Source organism: Acomys russatus, chromosome 4, assembly GCF_903995435.1.
Source record: "Acomys russatus chromosome 4, mAcoRus1.1, whole genome shotgun sequence".
Taxonomy (NCBI): Eukaryota; Metazoa; Chordata; class Mammalia; order Rodentia; family Muridae; genus Acomys; species Acomys russatus.
In genome coordinates, this window is record NC_067140.1 from 43,157,755 (window position 1) to 43,176,618 (window position 18,864).

General features: G+C 39.2%; 1 protein-coding gene across 1 annotated transcript in view; it reads right to left on the reverse strand.

The window, feature by feature from the left end:
- Dnajc24 (DnaJ heat shock protein family (Hsp40) member C24) overlaps positions 1-18,864 on the reverse strand; it is a 45,014-nt gene that overhangs the window by 4,496 nt on the left and 21,654 nt on the right. The window contains exons 3-4 of the mRNA XM_051144291.1: positions 12,991-13,129; positions 2,103-2,171 (exon numbers count right to left, since the gene is read on the reverse strand). Of these exons, the coding sequence (XP_051000248.1) occupies positions 2,103-2,171; positions 12,991-13,129 (208 nt within the window). The remainder of the gene's footprint in view (positions 1-2,102; positions 2,172-12,990; positions 13,130-18,864) is intronic.

An 18,864-nucleotide genomic window follows, 5' to 3' on the forward strand; every position in this document is an offset into this window, starting at 1 on the left:
GGTACTAGTGGGTGGGTCGGCAGGTCAGCAGAGTGGAAACATAGAGACCCAGGGACTTACTGGCCATCTAGGCTAGCCAATCTCAGATCTGTACTCAGTAAAAAGATCTCAAAAAATAACGTGAGAAGCAATTGAAATAATATACTATCTATCATCAACCTGTGGCCTGCATATGGGCAAGTTCATCCAGCACCCCCATGCGCGTGCATGTGCATATACACTCTTTTCTAGGGGAAAAACATACTTCTGATAACTACTGGTGATTCCATTTTCTGTTCTTTCTTTAGTATGTTGGAATTAACTACCAATTCGCATTTTGTCTTTAAAATAAAGTTTTAGACTGGGCCTAGTAAGAGATGCCTATAATTCCAGCACTTGGAGGGTGAAAGCAGGAAGGTTAAGAGTTCAAGGTTTTCCAGCTGTATCTTGACAGTTTGAACCTAGTCTGGATTAAGTGAGATACCCCATTAATAAAGCAATAAGTAGATGATAGATAGAATCTTAAAACTACAAAATCAAAATGCTCAAATATACATGAAAAAAAGTTACAAAAATCAGCTTATCCTATTTTTATGCTATTAGACGCCATTAGCAGGCAAAGTACTACCTCCTACACCAAGAGCTAATTTGCTTAGCAATTAAATGCTTAACAATTAACAAGGAGTTAGAGTATACTTTAAAAACTGTTTTAACTTTGTTTCCCTGTGTGTGGTGTTTTGCCTGCATGCATGTCTGTGTAGCACATGTATGCAGTGCCTGCAGAAGCCAAAGGAGGGTGGTGGATCCTCTGGAACCGGAGCGTCGACAGCTGTGAGCTGCCACATGGCGTTGAGAACTGCCCTTCACAAAAGCAGCCAATGCTCCTAACCACTGAGCCATCTGAATGGAAGCTGAAGTATATATACTCCAGCCCCCAAGGTATATTTTAAAAAATACATTTAGATGGACAAATTGAGAATGAATGTCACAGTCTAGTTTGTCCCGCCACAAGCTAGCAATGGAGAGCAGGCCACTGTTGCTTTCAGAAAAGCAGCCCCTCCTCTTGCTATAATGACTCCACCATGGAAGACCCCAGGACTCTGGTTTTCCATAGTAAACATCAGCTTCTACACCAGAATTTCACTTGGATGGCTACACACTGAGTGAGTCCATAGGCAGAACATGATTCCTCTTCTAAGTCAATAGACTTAGAAGGCTTGGGACTCTCTTCCTTAGAGCATTAGGTAAAGAATTTGCCATTATAAATGAAGCTTGGTTTTAAGAAGGGTGGCTGTGTCTATCACAGTACCCCATTCATTAGTGAGCTTCTATAAGCCTTTACAGGAATTGGATCCTAAGCTGAAAAATAAATCTATAAAACAATTTTAGGAAATGGTAACTAGACTTTCCCAGAGAAGCACTGAAGCACAGTGCTCATGGTTCCCATCAGGAACTAGTGTTTTCCTAATCTAATCGTGTGTAGCCACAACAACTGCAAAGATCAGAAGAATGTGAAAATTACATTGTTACTGCAGTTTTAATACTCTAGAAAAAGGACGTGGACCGAGATAGGCCAGGCCAGCAGAATGACAGTGAGAGCAGCACTAGGTGGTGGTTTGTGCCTGCACCCCAGCATTCAGCAGGGGGAGGCAGGAGGATAACATCAGGTCATTCTCAGTTAGCCTAGGTATTTTCAGATGTGATGGTAGCAGGCTATACACAAGACCTTGGCTCAAACAAAACCAAACAGTGAAAGTGAGGGCAAAGAGGAACAGCAATCTCTTTTAAAGCAGAAGGTAGGAACACTAAAATGATCTAGCAGTTCCTGATTCCATAGATAGCAAAAAAAATTCTGACAGGAGTTTATTTGTCATCATGAACAATATTATCACTTTTACTTTTTAAAACCATTTTATACATATTAATGCAAAAATTATAGCAGTAAGAAAATGAAAGAAAACCCCTTATATACTTAATTAAAATAGAAAATAATGAGAAATGAGTCATATAATACCTTAATAAGTAAAGTTGATAAAAGCAAAACTGTACAAAACTGTATGTGGAAAGGTAAAGCTATTATTTAAGACTTCCACATATCCTTATTTTACAAAATAAAATATAACCTTTGTTCCAGACCATCTCTTCAAGGTGCACCTGTGTGTCCACTGGTCCCACATTTCTTAGCTCATCTTCTGTAAAATACAAAGCAAGACAATTTTGATAATGAAGAATACTGATAATGTATCTCCAGTGTGGCCATTCAAACACCTACTATGAACCATCTTCGAGCTACTTTACTGCTTTTGATATTAGCACAGAGGCAGAGAGGTTGTATCTCATGTCTACCCAGATACAGAGGAAAATCTTTATGAAGAACAGCAAGCCAGAAGAACAGCCCTGATGAGAAACAGAACTGACCAACATCTTGATCTCAAACTTCTCAGCCTCCAGACCCATGAGAAGTAAATTCTGCTTAGCTACCTGGTCTGCAGTGTTGTGTTATGGCAGCTCAAGCAAACTAATGGGTATTCTTTAAACACATGAGATCAGGCCAGAGGTGCTGTAAAGAGCAAAGCTCTACAAAGCATAGGGGCTGGTGGTCATCTGACTGCGAGAGAATAAGAATCCAAACGGAGAGGGACTTCACTGCTTTGGTAATCCAACAGCACAACTGTGTACTGTGCATCTTCTACTGTTCCCTGGGCTGAAGTATTCCTCTACAGATAGAGGGGCTAAGGGAGCCGTTAATCCATCTAAATATAGTGAGTATGGTCTGGATAGTATAAGCATGAAGTCTCACTTGAAACATACAGACTTTGAGCAAAGAAAGCAACTATGGGTGGAAACCACTCGACTCTGTTTTCAAAGGCATTGTAAAATTCTGTATGTGTGCATTGTTCTTTTAGAAGTTAATGCTTCAAAAAATGAAAAAGAAAAGGGAACACATTACTGAAATTCAGCAACCTCCCCCAACTTCAGTGAAAAGTTCTTTAGCTGTCTCACTAGTCTCCTGTTCCCTTGCTGAGAATGTGTCCCTTTGTTCTGCTGCGTGCATGCCTGCAACTTAATTATATTTAATAACCACCTGCTCAGAATTTATTGGTGAGTTACACAATTTAAAAATAAATGAAAAGATTATACAATATTTTGAGCCTACCATATTCTTCTATTAAAGTATGTCAAATATTATACATTATATTTATTGAGTACCAACAGTCTCTTAAACTGTCCTAAAACCCAGACACAGACTTTCTCTTGTGGCCTAAATAACTCTCCCATCTATCTATGACCACTGAATAGCTTATACATAATTAATAGTATGTTAAGTAGTTCCTAAACAAAACAACTTATTTTCCACATTCTATACAAAGTACACTTGTCTACCTTTTCTGGCTTTCTCTCTCTCTCCTACGGACCAGGACTACTCTATAGTCCAGGCTGCACTTGAGCAGACGGTGTGTAGATCATGCTGGTCTTGAACACATGGCAGTCTTGCTGCCTGCTGAATGTTTGGATTACAGGCCTGAGCCTCCATGCCTGCCTGACTTCACACACACACACACACACACACACACACACACACACACACACACACACTTTTTTTTTTCTTTCCATTGAGATAGGATCTCTCTACATAGCCTTGGCTGTCCTGGAACTCACTATGTAGACCAGAGTGGCCTCAGACTCACAGAGCTCCACCTCCCTCTGCCTGCTGGAATTAAAGGTGTATGCCAACAAACATGCCTCTTTCCAGTTTTTTTTTTTTTAATTTTTAAATATCAATATGAAAATCTCAGGGACAGAAAAAAATTCTTATGTTTCAGTCTCTTATTCAGTCTCTTTGTTAGAATTAAGAAATTAATATTTGAAGGATGAGAAGACCTATTTGGAGAATAAGTAGGTATCATCAATTTGCAACCAAGTTCCTAGGGTATCTGGTATTTCTTTACATCTTGCACACAACTGAAGCAACGCTGATTGGGGGAATCAGCTTTCTCAGGCTGATCTAGCTTGGATACCCAGAATAGACTAACTGTATTAAAAGAATAAACAATTATAATTACCCATGATGCCACTATACTTGAAAATAAATAACAAATAAGAAGTACCCTGTAAATGTAACTACAAGCAAGTCAGCTTCCTACTGGTCTGCTTTTCTACTGAGACTCAACCATTATTCTGGTCTTTTTACTATTTTGTGTGCCACTCCATTAATCCTCCCACAGTTCATTATTTCCTCTTCCTTTTCATCCCTAGCACAGGGCCTTTAGAGTAGCACCTATTCTTGGTTAAAAGATTAGCATAGCCCATCTCATGGTGAAAAGGAAAAGAGAACACAAAAATGGCTAGTTCTTTGCCAAAGATCAGAGTTGAAAGGAATATGTTGGAGTTCTGTGGCTATGGAAACATGGAGATGTTGATTATTCAATACTGTGTGCACAAAAATCGAAGAGTCTGGTTTTAAAAGTTAGGATCTGACATAAATACAAGTTTGAAACATGCCAGGAACCCTTCCCTGTGCTGCTGAGAGCCAAGAAGTGCTGCCTTGAAGTCTAGGGGTTTTCTGGTTAAACTGATGCGCTTGTGGTAAAAAAAAAAAAAAAAAATCTATCAGTGACACCCAGACTTCTGCACCTCTTTGTGTCCACTCATATTACACTTTACAACAAGGTTTAAAGGCAGTGTGTTTGAGCTCTTGTTTTAAAAACTAGAAATAAGAAAAGTTATTTTTATTATTTTATTAAAGAAAAGTTATTGCCTTTTGAAAAGACAATAATCTAACAACTTCTGAAAAGGCTGGAGTGATTAGCTCAGGGGAAAATTGGATCCCTGCAGAACTCTATAATGAGCAGACCCAGTCCAGGAAAGTAAAAGGTGAATCTAAATGTGGGCAGTGGGGGGTGAGCGCCATCCTTTGTTGAGAGGCAGGTGTCCAAGGATGGGGCAAGAGCAAATTCCACTCAACCATCCCAACCCCCACCACAATTACAGGAAGGAGGACAAACAAATCCATGTGTTTTTCTTTCTTTCTTTTTAAACAATGATCTCTGCTTGTCCACCATTGTGGCTGTAATTAAATCTCTTAATTCTTCCCTATCCACTAGAGTCACTTTGCAGGAGCCCTGAAAGGTAAGTAGCTTTGATAATTCTGTATTAATCAGGCATGGGATTTTCCAAACAGATGAATTTGTTTTCTTTTGTGGAAACACACACACACACACACACACACACACACACACACACACACACACACACACACACACACACAATTTTGTTTACTGCAATGAAACATGTTAATAGCTGATCTAAACAGAAAATTCCACCTCAAAGTTCTCCTGTGGAAATACGACACTGCTGACATTGAGAAAAAGAAACTGATTTGATTTAAAAATAAAGATTTAAAAACTGAATTTTTTTTTCTATATAATGGCAACAACTATTTGGAAAAACCAAACAACAAAAACACAGACAACAAACAAAACCCAAAAAGAACAAAGCAACCTATGGCCATTTGTAAAGGGCATACTACTGGCATTTGGTGTGCTCACTCTATCCTGAGTGCAGAGACTATACAGTTTCTTTATTAGAAAATGGGCTCAATTCTTTTGAAGATAGATAAGAATATTAAGGTCTGTTTACACCCTGTGTCATACTGACAAACTTAGCCAAAGAAACAGGACAATCTCCAATCCCCAACCTTTCCATTTTACTTTTATGTATCAAAAGCAGTGCATTATAGTTAGAGTGAGGTTCCTGAGGAATATAATGATAAAATCAAATAATTTATGTGGTTACTTGAAAAAGAATCTTTCAGTCTTTAGAAGTATAGGCCCTTCTGACCTTGCATTCTATTGGGTTTGTCTGACAACAAGAGGTGAAAGAATTCTGTGGCTCCATTGTCTCAACAGTGGGATCTAAGACAACACTGCCAGGGCTCATCAGAGAGGTTTATGAGCCTGCAATTCAAAGAGATTAAAAGGAAAATCTACAGCGATTCTTTCACACTGACGAATAACATTAAATAACTATTAGCAGCTTGGTTCAGCCGAGCTCACCAGGGCTCTCGCTGAGTCATTCAGAGCCTTCTAAAGAGGGAAAGTTTCTTCAGCCCCATTTGGGAACCAATAAATATTTCTTACTTCTTGTAAGACAATGGAATTCCACTCTTTAAAAACTTCTTCCTAATGATAGTCAAATTTTTTAAACAACACTTTAGCATCTAAATAATTCATTTCTAATCCCAGTAAACTATTCTAACTGAAGCTACAATTTAAAAAAAAAAAAAAAAGAAAAGAAAAGAAAAAGAAAAACCAGTAAGTAAAAATTTAAAAACAGCAGCAACCTGAAGCCCTGGGGAGAGGGACTTAACAGTTCACTATGGCTGAGGTGTTTAAAAGTCTCACTCAACTGAATAATGGCCAAGAGATCAAGTGCATCTATCTGCTGGCCTGTCTGTCCCATTCACATGTGGATATGTCATTTATTCAAAGGATCATCATACCCTCAGATGCTCCCATGTAGCAATTAGTCCCTTACTTTTATTGTTATGCAATTTCAAATGCATAAAAATAAAACATTTGTTTCACTTTTAAAGACTTGTGTATGTATTTAAATTAAAACCAAACACTAGTGTTTTTGTCTGGGTCTAGCTCAGAATTTGTCTTTCTTCAGACAAGTAATTTAAAGAATCATCTCATTTTAAAGTACATTTCACTACAGTCAGAAATTAGACTTTCCAAGTAGGAAGGATCAGACAGTGATCTGTCCTGGTCACCATGCTGCTCTTCTTGGCAGAGTCTCTGGTAGGCGCCTGAAAGTTGAGTAACACTTAGCTTTAAAATTGTTTATTAAATTATAAAGCCTATAATCTTTTCTCAGATGAAATCAAGCCACAATTACAATGTTTTCCACACTGAAGATAAGAACTGTAGAGGTTTTACAAACTAGAGGTAAAACTGGTACGCAGGAAAGGTCTGGGATATACACCTGTGACCCCACCATTCTGAAGACTGGGGCTGAAGACAAGGAAATCAAGGACACAAATCCAGGCTACAAAGTGTGACCCTGTGTGTGTTGGGGTTGGTGCGGGAAGGGGTAGTGGAGGGAGGGCAGGAGGGGAAGAAAGGATGAGATAGGTACCAAATGAGACACAAAGCTGAATTCTGTCTGCTTCATAATAGAATGGATAGAAATAGGCCCGGCCTCTTGTTGGGATCATCAAAATGACTATTTAGATTAAAAAGTAGTGGACCATGACTGGGCGAAACTGCAAAAGTTGTGCAAAACTTGTTAGCCTGGTATTCTGATTAAGACTCGGAGTAAATGGCTTTCAGTCCCTTGCTATCAGTCACTAGGTGTGTGACCTTGGTGAAATTAGCTAACCACAAGAAGCTTTTGACTTCCAGCAAACAAATAATGCTATCTTCCTAACAAGGGTATTGAAATAACATTTAAAAGAAGACAATTACCACAGTTCCAGTGAGCAAAAAATAGTAACTATTTTTACTGTTACTATCTAATACTTTTCCCATTGAAGTCTGTACCAGAGTATAAGAAAATGAGGAAAATCTAGCTCACTGTTGGAGAGGGAGCTTTAAGTTCCAGTGTAGGAAGGAAGGCAGCAACTCCTTACCTCATCTGGTTTCTTAACAGTTGTCAGTCCCATTAAAACCAGCAGTAGTATTATGAAAAGGTGTGTGTGTGTGTGTGTGTGTGTGTGTGTGTGTGTGTGTATGTGTCTGTGTGTGTGTGTGTGTGTGTGTGAGAGAGAGGGGGGGGGACGGGAAAAGTGATATGGACAAGCCAAGAAATTTCTGCCCCATTTAAATTTCAGATAAATGCTGTTTGGGGGGAATTATAAAGGTTCTTAAACAAAGACAAAATAAAAGAACAAAAAGTCAGGAACTCTGGGAGAAGACTGCAGCACAAAATGGAAAGGCACAGTGGAGGTGATCAGGCTGTAAGCTACAGTGTGAGGAAGGACTAAGGAGCTGTGAGGATGACATGAATATACAGGACAAAGGAACACTACATTGGTGGTAAGCAGAGCAAAGCAGTGTAAGACTGGCTCAAGTCTGAGGAAGGAACTGAACAACGGGAAAGGCCAACTCTTCTTGGTTTTGAACTAACCAACTTCAAGTAGGTCAAATAAACAAGTAGATATTGGGAAACCCATTAGAGAAGAAAGTAAGTACTTCCTCACAGTCTCCACACTCATGCTAGTAAGTCAGGCTCTCCAGTGGTGTTCATTCACACCAGAATTACAACCGAATTTTTGCCAACAGGCTTTGAATTACTTGAAAGTATTTAATTTTTATTCAAAATCAATAACAAACAATCTTAAAATACTTTGCATGGTAAAAATAGTTATTTGCATTCACGTGAAAGTAAAATAATGTGAGTGACAAATAAGCCGAGGCAGGGGCCCCTCGTGGAGAGTTCACCTACGCTCTCCTGTTCTTCTTAAGATGCCAGTCTCAACTGTCTAGATAGATTTTCTGCATCATTTCACATACTTATTTTTCCCAGAAACAGTCAGCAAAAAAAACAAACCTCTCGATGCTTATCTACAAGTTTTTACCTGAAGCAAATTTTTACAGTCAATTTTGAAATTCCTAAAATCAAACTGAGTTTCTAATCTGACTAATTCAAGTATTTTGTAAGGGTCAGCATTAGGACATAATTTACACAATTATCTACTGGCCTCAAGGACTAGAAGCCCAAGGTTATCTTATTTACATTTAAAAGCACATTTTCCCCTTCTTATAATCCGCCTTAAAAATAAAGGCCCTTTCCAGAAAGAATTCCAATTTTACACTGATGATTTAGTGACCTATTACATGAATATTTGTGGAGTTTTAAAGATTCATTCCTCATTGGTACAAGATTTATTTCCTTACCCTCCATGTTCAAATATTTATCCTAATAAAGAAATGAAGTGAACTGTGTAATAAAACACCAGGAGTGACTTGCTATATCCAGCAAAGAATAGCATCTTAGCTCTGATGCTCTGCCAAATCCCTCTCAGCTAGGCTGCCGAGGCATCCACACACTTGTGCACGTGGGCAAATGACAGTACAGCATCACCAAAACAGTTGACCACAGTAACCGAGAGCAAGATGTTCTGTAATATAAAGTATGAACAGGGATCCCATACACAGTCAACTTATTTTGTTTAAGCATTAGTTGATCTGATCAGCAGCAATGGTAAGCTTGTTCCTCTTCAGGTAAAAGAAATAACTCATAGCCGTGCCATTGTGTAGGGCCACTGAGACCCTGAGATCTGCACGGCAGAACATTATAAAGCTACCTAACCATGTGGTCCCTGTTATTCCCATGAGATATCCTGTTGTTTATTTTAATGTATTTAATATATGAGAAAACTCCCCAAGATTTATATAGACACCAAAATCTTTTTGATACCAGTACAGTGAACATTTTGCGTGCAGATCTTTAAAGAGTTCTCCAAGTATGCCTCTGGTTGAAATGCAAAGCCTGGTCTTGGATAACTACATACTTGCCAGGGGAATGCTGCAAGCAGTTTTAGAGCCATCTTTACCAACAACATGGTAAATATGCCAATTGGAACTAATTGGTTGATTTCACTAGTTAGCATCACTTTCAAAATGTAAGATCTCTGGGAACCCAGCATTACTCATCCTTAGACTTGTTCTCCTTTGCCTGACCAGCTCTGCCCTAAAATGCCAAGAATACAGACATGAATAGGAGGGAGAAAAAAATTATGTTTTACTTAAGGCTATATGCCCTATTACCACATTTTATTCATTAGAAATATTTAGTTGCTTCTTTTGAGAAGTAAAAAACCATGAATGCCAAGGATTCTCTAAATTAGCCTCTAATCCATCTATGGCTGTGGAAATACTGGTAAGGATCTTTTTAAACCAGAGTACCACTCTGAGCTGGGAGAGATGGAGAAGCACTGAACATCAGCCAATGACTTAAGTACAGCTTAAACTTACATACACTGCAAGTCAATGGCAGATAGGCAATCAATATACTTAATACTGCAAAAAGAAAGTTTTACAATAACCATCACCAAATGCAAAAAGAGTTCTGCATTACCAAAGCTATTTCCATGTTCCCAGGGTGACCCAGAAAAACTGACTGCTCTGACCTGGTTTTAACAATTCTCTCTTCTGCTAACCTACACTGATCTTTAACAAATTAGCACCCTCAAAGGTTTTCCTTATAGCAAATCTAAATCCTGTTAGAGATTCAAGTTCATTTCATTTGCTTTTGAAAAGGCATTTATTGATGAGTAAGAAGAAATTAATATCAGTATTCAAACCAGGATTTTCATAAGAGTTTTGAAAAGCAGCTCTGGAGTTAGAGGTTTAAATATAGCAAGTCGTACTTAGATACGAGGGCTCTCAACAGCAGGCCAGCGGCCATTTAAATGGAAGAGAGCACTCATGTTCAGAAGTTCTGGTGAAGAACACACTTATCTGAGGTACTCAAGGGTAGTTAAATCTGTACTTCTATTGTCCTAGAACAGCTCAGCTTAGTAAACCACCCACCTGTACAATTGGCACCTGCAAACTGACATATAAACTCAAGTTTATTTATCTGAATCATAATTTTTCTAAACTTTATTGTGAGTTCACCAATCACAGAAGTTCCTAGGATATCTCAGGCTACAGATGCTAAAAGTGCGCACTCAAAAGCTCAAAAGAAAGGCAGAGTTCTAGTAACTCTATTGGCCATTTGTACTTATAATGTCTTTTAAACTCTCTTCATGCAATACTACACTCAAAGTCAGTTCCTAGGTCTTTACAATTTTGGTTTATCCTACTGCATGCCCCAGAAAAAGAAATTACTTCATGATTTCTGCTCTCTTCTTACCCTTTGCAAAGTAGACTTCTAGGCAGTTTCACTCACATGATCTTTATAGTTTACAGGCTACAAATGGCAAAAACATAGACACTGAACACCGTAGACATACATGCTTTGTTCTATTTTATGCATGCAAAGTTTTGCCTGTATATATTGCTGTGCACCATACTCATGCCTGGTCCCACAAAGGCCGGGAGAGGTCATTGGATCCCTTGGGACTAGAGTTACAGATGGTTCTAAGCTGCTATGTGGATGCTAGGAATTGATCCCAGGTCCCCTAAAAGAACAGTCAATGCTCTTGACTCCTGAGTCACCTCTCCAGCCTCTGTCTGATACTCCTTAGGGTACAGTTTTGTGTAAATTCTTCTTAAGTAAACTGGTACCCCACATTGGTAAAGAGTGATAAAAAATGTGAGGACATACCACCAAAGAACTGTGGCTTTATGAAGCTGGACCAGCTCACATCAGCATTACAATATATTCAAATGCATTAGCTCTAATACAGTCACAGAAACTTATGTGAACCCTGTTTTTAAGGATGCACCTACAGATGGAATTTGTTCTCAACTGAAGGTACCTCTGCATCTTTTCTGCAAGAAATACAATTTTACTGGTAAAATGCATATACCAAACAGAAGACCAGATATTTAAGGCACATTTTAAAATCAATGCAAATCCCTTCAAACGGTATACTCACCAGGTCTTAATAGTAAAAATCAAACAATGGCAACAAAACCAAACAGTGATCTTATAAAAAGTAAAAAGCCTGGTGTCCCATCCCATGGGACAAGTCGAACAGGTTCTCTGAAAGAGGGAGCATGGATTGAAAGGGGGGGAACAGAGACATGGCTCCCCACAGCCTGGCCCTATGGTGAGTTTGAGACCAGACTAGGCTACAAGGTTACCTTGTCTCAATGAAGAAAGATGAAAAAAATTAAGTCTCACTTAAAAATAAACTTGTATTTTACTGGTACAGCTTCCTGTGATTTCTACAAATACTGGCTGTATTCTGTTATGTTACATTTAGAAATAAAGCCTTATAGGCTAAAGAGATGACTCAGAGGTTAGGAGCACTGGCTGTTCTTCCAGAGGACCAGGGTTCAATTCCTAGTACCCACATGGAAGCTCACAACTGTCTGTAACTCCAGTTCCAGGGAACCTGGCACCCTCAGACATATGCAGGCAAAATACTAATGCACATTAAAAATATAGTTAAAAAGAAAAATAAATAACTCCTTGCTTCCCAAATCAACTTTTCATAATCTCAGTAGCAGAAGCCTTAGAAAGCCATTTGGTGACGGGGAGAGTGTACCGGCGTTGGCATGGGAGGGGACTCAAGAACCAACTAGCATCTCAGTCCACGTTGAGCCTGATGTGCTACTGCAGAGAAGCTACGGAGTGTTTTCCCCACGGCCGCAGCGGACTATTGACTTCCCCATTAGCATGCAGGGTGCTTATTGAATGTCCAAATATAGGCTGAGGGACTCCTGTCCCAAGGCCAGTGCTGAAAGACAACCTATCACTTCGTGTAACTACAATTCATGTGTGACAAACTTGACCTACATTTTTTCTTTCTTTCTCCCAGCAGCTTGTCACTGTTTTAAGGAGCTATTTTCAAAAGGCAAAAACGAAATGACCTTTAAAATTATTTAAGCCATGTGCATTCCTAAGGCACTACTGACAGCAGCTTCATGAAGAGTAGCTAATCATGAGACCCACCTTAAAACACAGGGCACAGCCAGCAGTGCTGTGGGAGCTAACCCGAACAACAGCTTCCTGTAGTCAGCCATGGCTACAGCATGTAGGCTTCCAAATACCACACTTAAGATTGTAATGCATATATAGCTAAGCTTAATACCAAGTAGTTTTAGGTATATAATGCATATTAACTTGGGGCATATTACTGAACATTTTACTAGTTTACAGGAAGCACATTTCATGCCTTACAAGAAGCTACACCTTAGTAGTTTTGTTAATTTCTTAATAAATACACAATAATCATACTAATAATAGGACATAATTAAAAACAATGATAGAATGAGAAATAATGGTGGCAGTAACTGAATACAAATGCTAGGAAATGCTCCCCAGGCATGGCCTGTGCACTGTGCTTCAAAGAGCTGCCCATAGCCCTGTCTCCTCACCACAAGTACCTACCATGCCGCTGCAGGTCATACTTTTTTTTGGTTTCTTCATTGCCTAGAATTTTCCATGCCTGATCAATTTCAATGAACTTCTGCATACATGCCTCCATGGTTCCTGCTGGCACATCTGCGCTTTGTTTATCTGGATGATACTGCCAATCAAAAATAAGGGTGGTGCATAGTTGAGTGGAGTAGGCTTAAAAAAACAAAACAAAACAAAACAATCAAATATGAGCTTTAGTTAAGAAGATAATGAGAAGATGGAGACTAAGATGCCAAGGCAATGAGACAACAGTGTTGGGCACAGGAGACAACTGCCAGGTTAATTAGACCACTGCATAGCTGCAGATCCACCAGTGGCATGATCTGTCACAACGTGCAAAGACAGCATTTTCTGGATAATTTGCTCATGGAATCACTGGTCTCATGGACAATTTACCTACAGAAGGTGACTAACACAAAGAGAAATAAGTACGTGCAAAGCAGCAGGACCTGAACCACACAAATAAAGGGTTCCTTATATGTTTTGAATGTAGATATAATTTCAAAATGGGAAAAGATGGTTTTCTTATGAAATTTTAAAACAATCTAGCTATAAGCAGAGAGAAAGAAAGGAAGGAAAGAAGGAAGGAAGGAAGGAAGGAAAGAAGGAAGGAAAAGACTTCTCACATTCCTCTCAGCCTTGATGTTTTCAGTTTCCAGGCCGCATTTGTAAGGAACTCAATAAAACATTTTAATATAAACTCATTAAACATCTTTTTTATTGAACTTTCTAACTCTTAAAAATTTTCAGTAATATTTTTAATATTTATACTACTTGGCCAAAACCATGAAGTACGTGTGGCTTGCTAGGAGCTTCGCTTACCTTACCCTTTCCTCCTTTTCTCTTTATTCTCTTGTCTCCTTTATGTGTAACAAGTCTCTCAATAAACAATTGAAGAAAGATTAAGTTTAGGACATTTTAGTTACGACAAGGAGTAGGTGGCAGAGCAGATGCTCACAAGTGTAATTTTTTTTTTTCATTCTCAGGTAAATAAGAAATCATTTGACAGTAATATCTAGAAATTTTCTGCCAATAATTACTTTGAAAGTTTTAACAAACAAACTACAGAACACATTTAAGTTTTAAAGATAAACCCAGTAAATTTTTCTTTTTCAAGTTGTTTCAATAAAACAGGTACAGAGGCATGCCTATATTCCATAACACATGGATGCAGACAGCTCATTATCACAACCAGGTAATGCCTCCGACTTATAGACATCCAAGGTACACAAGGTCTTACAAGCACCCCCACTCTTTATTCAAGTTGCTAAGTTCAAATTTATATAACAAGTCATGGTAACATAAAGCTAAATAACTTTGATTCCTATTGAATTCAGAATATGTAGGTTTAATTTTTTTTTTTAACTGTGGGCTTTAACAATAGATGCATTATCATGGTAACCTGCCCCACCCTACTGCTGATCATTATCAGAAGAGCCAAAGGGACTCTGCTATTTGGTTAAACAGAACAACAAGTACACTTCATGTATGCTGGGGAAAACATAGAAACTAAGTTGATGTAGAGAAAGAAGAACCTTTATTCATGGCTGGTGAAAATATAAAATGGTACACTAATGGAGTCCAAGAAGCTTTTTTGTTTTTTAAAGAAGAAGACCATTTGACTTGCTTTAACACTATAGTACTAAAACTGTAGTTTTGGACTCATAGTGTGATACAAAGAGATCAGTGGAACAGAACAAAGAGCCTGGAAATAGGTCAGACACACATGATCAACTGACTCTACAAAGTATTGTAGCAATGCAATGAAGCTTTCTATTACTGTAACAAATACCTGCCCTAAATCATCTTGGAAGGAGAAAAGTTTGTTTGGCTCACAGTTTTGGAGACTATAGTCCAATGACGTCTGGACCTATTGCTTTGGACCTGTAGTAGCAGATTATACCATGACCTGAGCATGTGGCAAGTGTGGCTTGTTCATTTCTTGGTGGCCAGAAGGCAATAACGGGCCAGGGTTCCAATATTCCCTTCAAGAACATACCCCAAAGACCTGAGTTTTTCTATCATTATCCAAGAGCACAACCTTGGGACCAAGGCATAAACACATGGGCATCCAAGGAACATGCACGATTCACACTAGAGCTGTTTTCATATGCTGAATGGTTTTAAGTGAGTAGCATACCCACACGGAAAGCATAACCTCAACCACTATCTTGTTCTTAACACAAGAAGTCATTCTGGGTGAATCAGAGACATAAAGGTAAAGCACAAAGCCAGCTGGTGTGGGGGAGACGGCCTGCGCTCACAGTCCACGCAGGCAAAAGCAGAGAATCACAGGCTGCAGGGCAGCCTAGACTTCATCGGGAGACCTGCTAGCACAAAGCGAAGCTCAGAAGTACAGCGCTTGCTAAGTATGTACAAGGCCCTAGGTTCAATCTCCAGAAACACAAAACACACACAGACAAGCAACAAGACAACCATAGAACCATAAAGCTTCTCAAAGGGAACAAAAAGGATTAATCCTGCCCCTGGGACAGGCATATAGCATATTGAAATAAGCAGAAATGTAAACTACATGGCACAATAAGACTGAACTTTGCCAAATTTCCCAACTTTCTGCTCATCAAAAGTAACACAAGAAAATGAATAAGGGGCAAACTGAGGAAACTACTCAGTGGTCATGCGTCAAGACTTGTGTGACACAGAAGACCGGAACTCATCTGTGCACTGCTAAATGGGGCTGCAGGACAGTTGAATTACGATCTACCCCAGGGTCCACTCTCAGATTTTTTTGCCTAAGAGAAATAAAATATAAAGACATATATTCAGGAAAAGGCTCATAAACAAAGTATTGTCTTATTAATAAATATTAAGAAAACCTAGAACCTACACATGCCCATCAAGGAGAGTGTGCATTAATAAATGCAATTAAATCCCTATGTATTCTATTCAGCAGTTAAAAAATGATGATACAGTCAAAATCACAAAAAAAAAATGTCTAAAACATTTCTCTGAACAAAAGGAGCACATTCAAATATATAACACATGCTAGAGAATTTAAACACATGAAACAAAAGTTTTGACAAACAGGTTCTATGGTGACAAAAATAATGTTTCTAGATAGAAATGGGTGGTAAGAATTGAGGAAATGAGCAAAAAGGAATTCTTTTTAAGAATGAAGGTGTTCTGTATATTTTGGGGTGCTAGTTATAGCACTGAATCTGGCCAAGCCAAATACACAAAAGATACTCCATATTTCACTCAATACTGGCCATGTTTCAAAAGCAAAATTTTTCAGCAATCTAAATTTAAAGAAAGAATTTAGCTAATCTCTGTAAGATGGAAAAGAAAAATGTGAAAAATTCTTCTATTACCAAAAAAGAGAAAACCAGCTGAGTGTAGTGAAACGTTCCTCTAATCCTAGCACAGTAGAAGGTGTACAAAGGAGAAGGCTGGCTGAGATTAAGGCCAGCCTGGTCTATACAGTGAGTTCCAGGCCAGCCTGGGCTGCAACATTGCTAAGCAACACATTAAAATAAAAGTAGAAAAGTACACTAAAACAGAAAATGTTAATCAAAAGCCTGGTAAGAATTAAAATTAGGGTAAAAGTTTGAATTACAAATAGCTTATGGAAAGTTTTACTTTTGAGTGGATGTGCCAATGGAATACTCCTCCCCCACCACCCTACCCCCAACCCCACGCACAAAATAAATAAATAAATAAATAAATAAATAAATAAATAAATATGCCTTGTCTGTGCATAGCCCTGAGGCCTTGATTTCACTGGGGACCACAAGGGAATAAAGAAAAGACAAACTGAAGGACACATGTACAGAAAGGTGAAGTCAGGCGAACTGGGCTCTTGGAGCAACTGCAGCAGCTCAGAAGCTCAGCATGTTTAGTATATTGAGTAGAATGGGAGGGGGGCTATTACATACAGCTGAGCAATAGGTGGGCGGGGCCATTACATGCAGCTGACCTAGACAGAGTCATTAGACCCAGTTAAAGAAGGAGGCAAGGTTTGGATCAGAAGGATGGTTTACTGAATCTCTCAGAAGTGCTCTCTCTAAGGGGCAGCATCCAAGCAGTGAACATCCAGGAAGACGGCTGCAGTGAGCATTTCTGCACGCACTGTCAACGTTTGCACTCAGACTCGAGGAAGATTTTGCCATCCCTCTGAGCCTCACCTCAGGACAGGGGAAGGCCTTGACATTTTTCAATGGGTCTGAGCCTAAGTTCCTTGACATGGCTGTGCCCATGTCCACAGCACAAATTTGCTCAGGCCTTCACACGCTTGGAGCTTTCTCCTTCCCCACATGAATATCTTTGTTTGTTAAAAATGTTAGTGGACAGTCAAAGCACATTAAACAGTACAATAGTACAAAAGTAAAAATACTGATATCATCTTTTTGATCCTTTAAGAAAAAGTTTTCTTGAGACAAGGGCTTATACTGTAGCCAAGGCTGGCCTGGGATTCAACTCACCAAATAGTTCAGGCTGGCCCACCTAGCAATCCTCCTATTTGAGCAAGGAGAGCCCAGAGATTCCAGCCCTGAATCAGCACAGCTGCCCCTCCATGGTTCTTTATCCTCTCCGTACAAAGGTGTCTGTTTCCAAAGGCTTCACCAGTTGTTTAGTTCACTTCTCTCAAATGGCAGCAGCTACAACTTTCCAGTAGTTTCCTCATGGTTGGGGGAAATTTTTCAAGTAAAGAATGAAGAGCTTATATTTCTCAATTCCCTTGCCACTTCAGGATGAGAAACAGCTAGAAAAACTGTTTTGATATATAAGTAGAGAATCACTCAAAATACTAGGAAAGATATAAAGACACTGATGTAGTCTTATCCCGGGAGTGGTTTGTTGTCTGTCTTCTGACTGATAATTAACATTTTATTGTAAAGTATCAATTCCTGTTAGTCTATGGCAATGGGTTGCTGGATATGGAATGTTTTATTCTTTTGTTCTGAATTTAGAATAAGTCTAAGTACTTTCTTGATGCCTAAGTCAGGAGTGACTGTCACAATGTCACCCTAGTGCTGCTCAGAATGCTGTCCTCGGATCTACAGGTTTGTTTGGTTTCTGTTGTTGTTGGGTTTTTGAGACAGGGTTTCTCTGTGTAATAGCCTTGGCTATATTGGACTTGCTTTGTAGACCAGGCTACCAGGCTGGCCTTGAACTCACAGCGATTCACCTTCCTCTGCCTCCCAGCTGCTGGGATTAAAGGCGTGCACCACCAAGCCCAGCTTCCCTTGATCTGCAGAATTAGCATTGTCTGAGAGCTTAGGGAAAACACCACTTCTTGGGACCCACCTCAAACCTTCAGAGAACTCCAGAGCCTCGCCACACTGCCTAGATGAGAAACCAGAGAAGGCTGAGAAGAGCACTCTGTCAGTCTCTGCTGCTTAGAACAAGTCATCCAATTGGTGCTGCCATTACAGCTTTATGACAAGCACACTCTGCCAAGTAGGTATATGTATTTTTAAAAGACTAATAAATGTTGAATGGGTGCCCCCCACATAATTATGTTAACTTAGGACACCATAATGAAAATCACATTAAGTGTTACAAAGCAGGAAGATTTTGATATTGGAAACCTTCTGTTGCTTAAGGACAAATGCCAACCTCTATTGTTTATACCAACTCACTTTGCTGCTGAAGAAGCTACTGAACTCTATCTGGTGCTGCTGATATTTTAACCTGTTTCTGCTTCTTATTATTTTAAAAGAACAAGAGAAAGAGAAAATCCAAATGGTTTGGTCACTATAAGTTAAATACCCTTCATACACTAGTCAGCCATGTTTGACCCTAGCACTCCCACCTACTGCCTCTTTCATCTGCTTTGCCTCTCTTACCCTTTCTCCTCTATCTTCTGTCAAGAATCTCCCA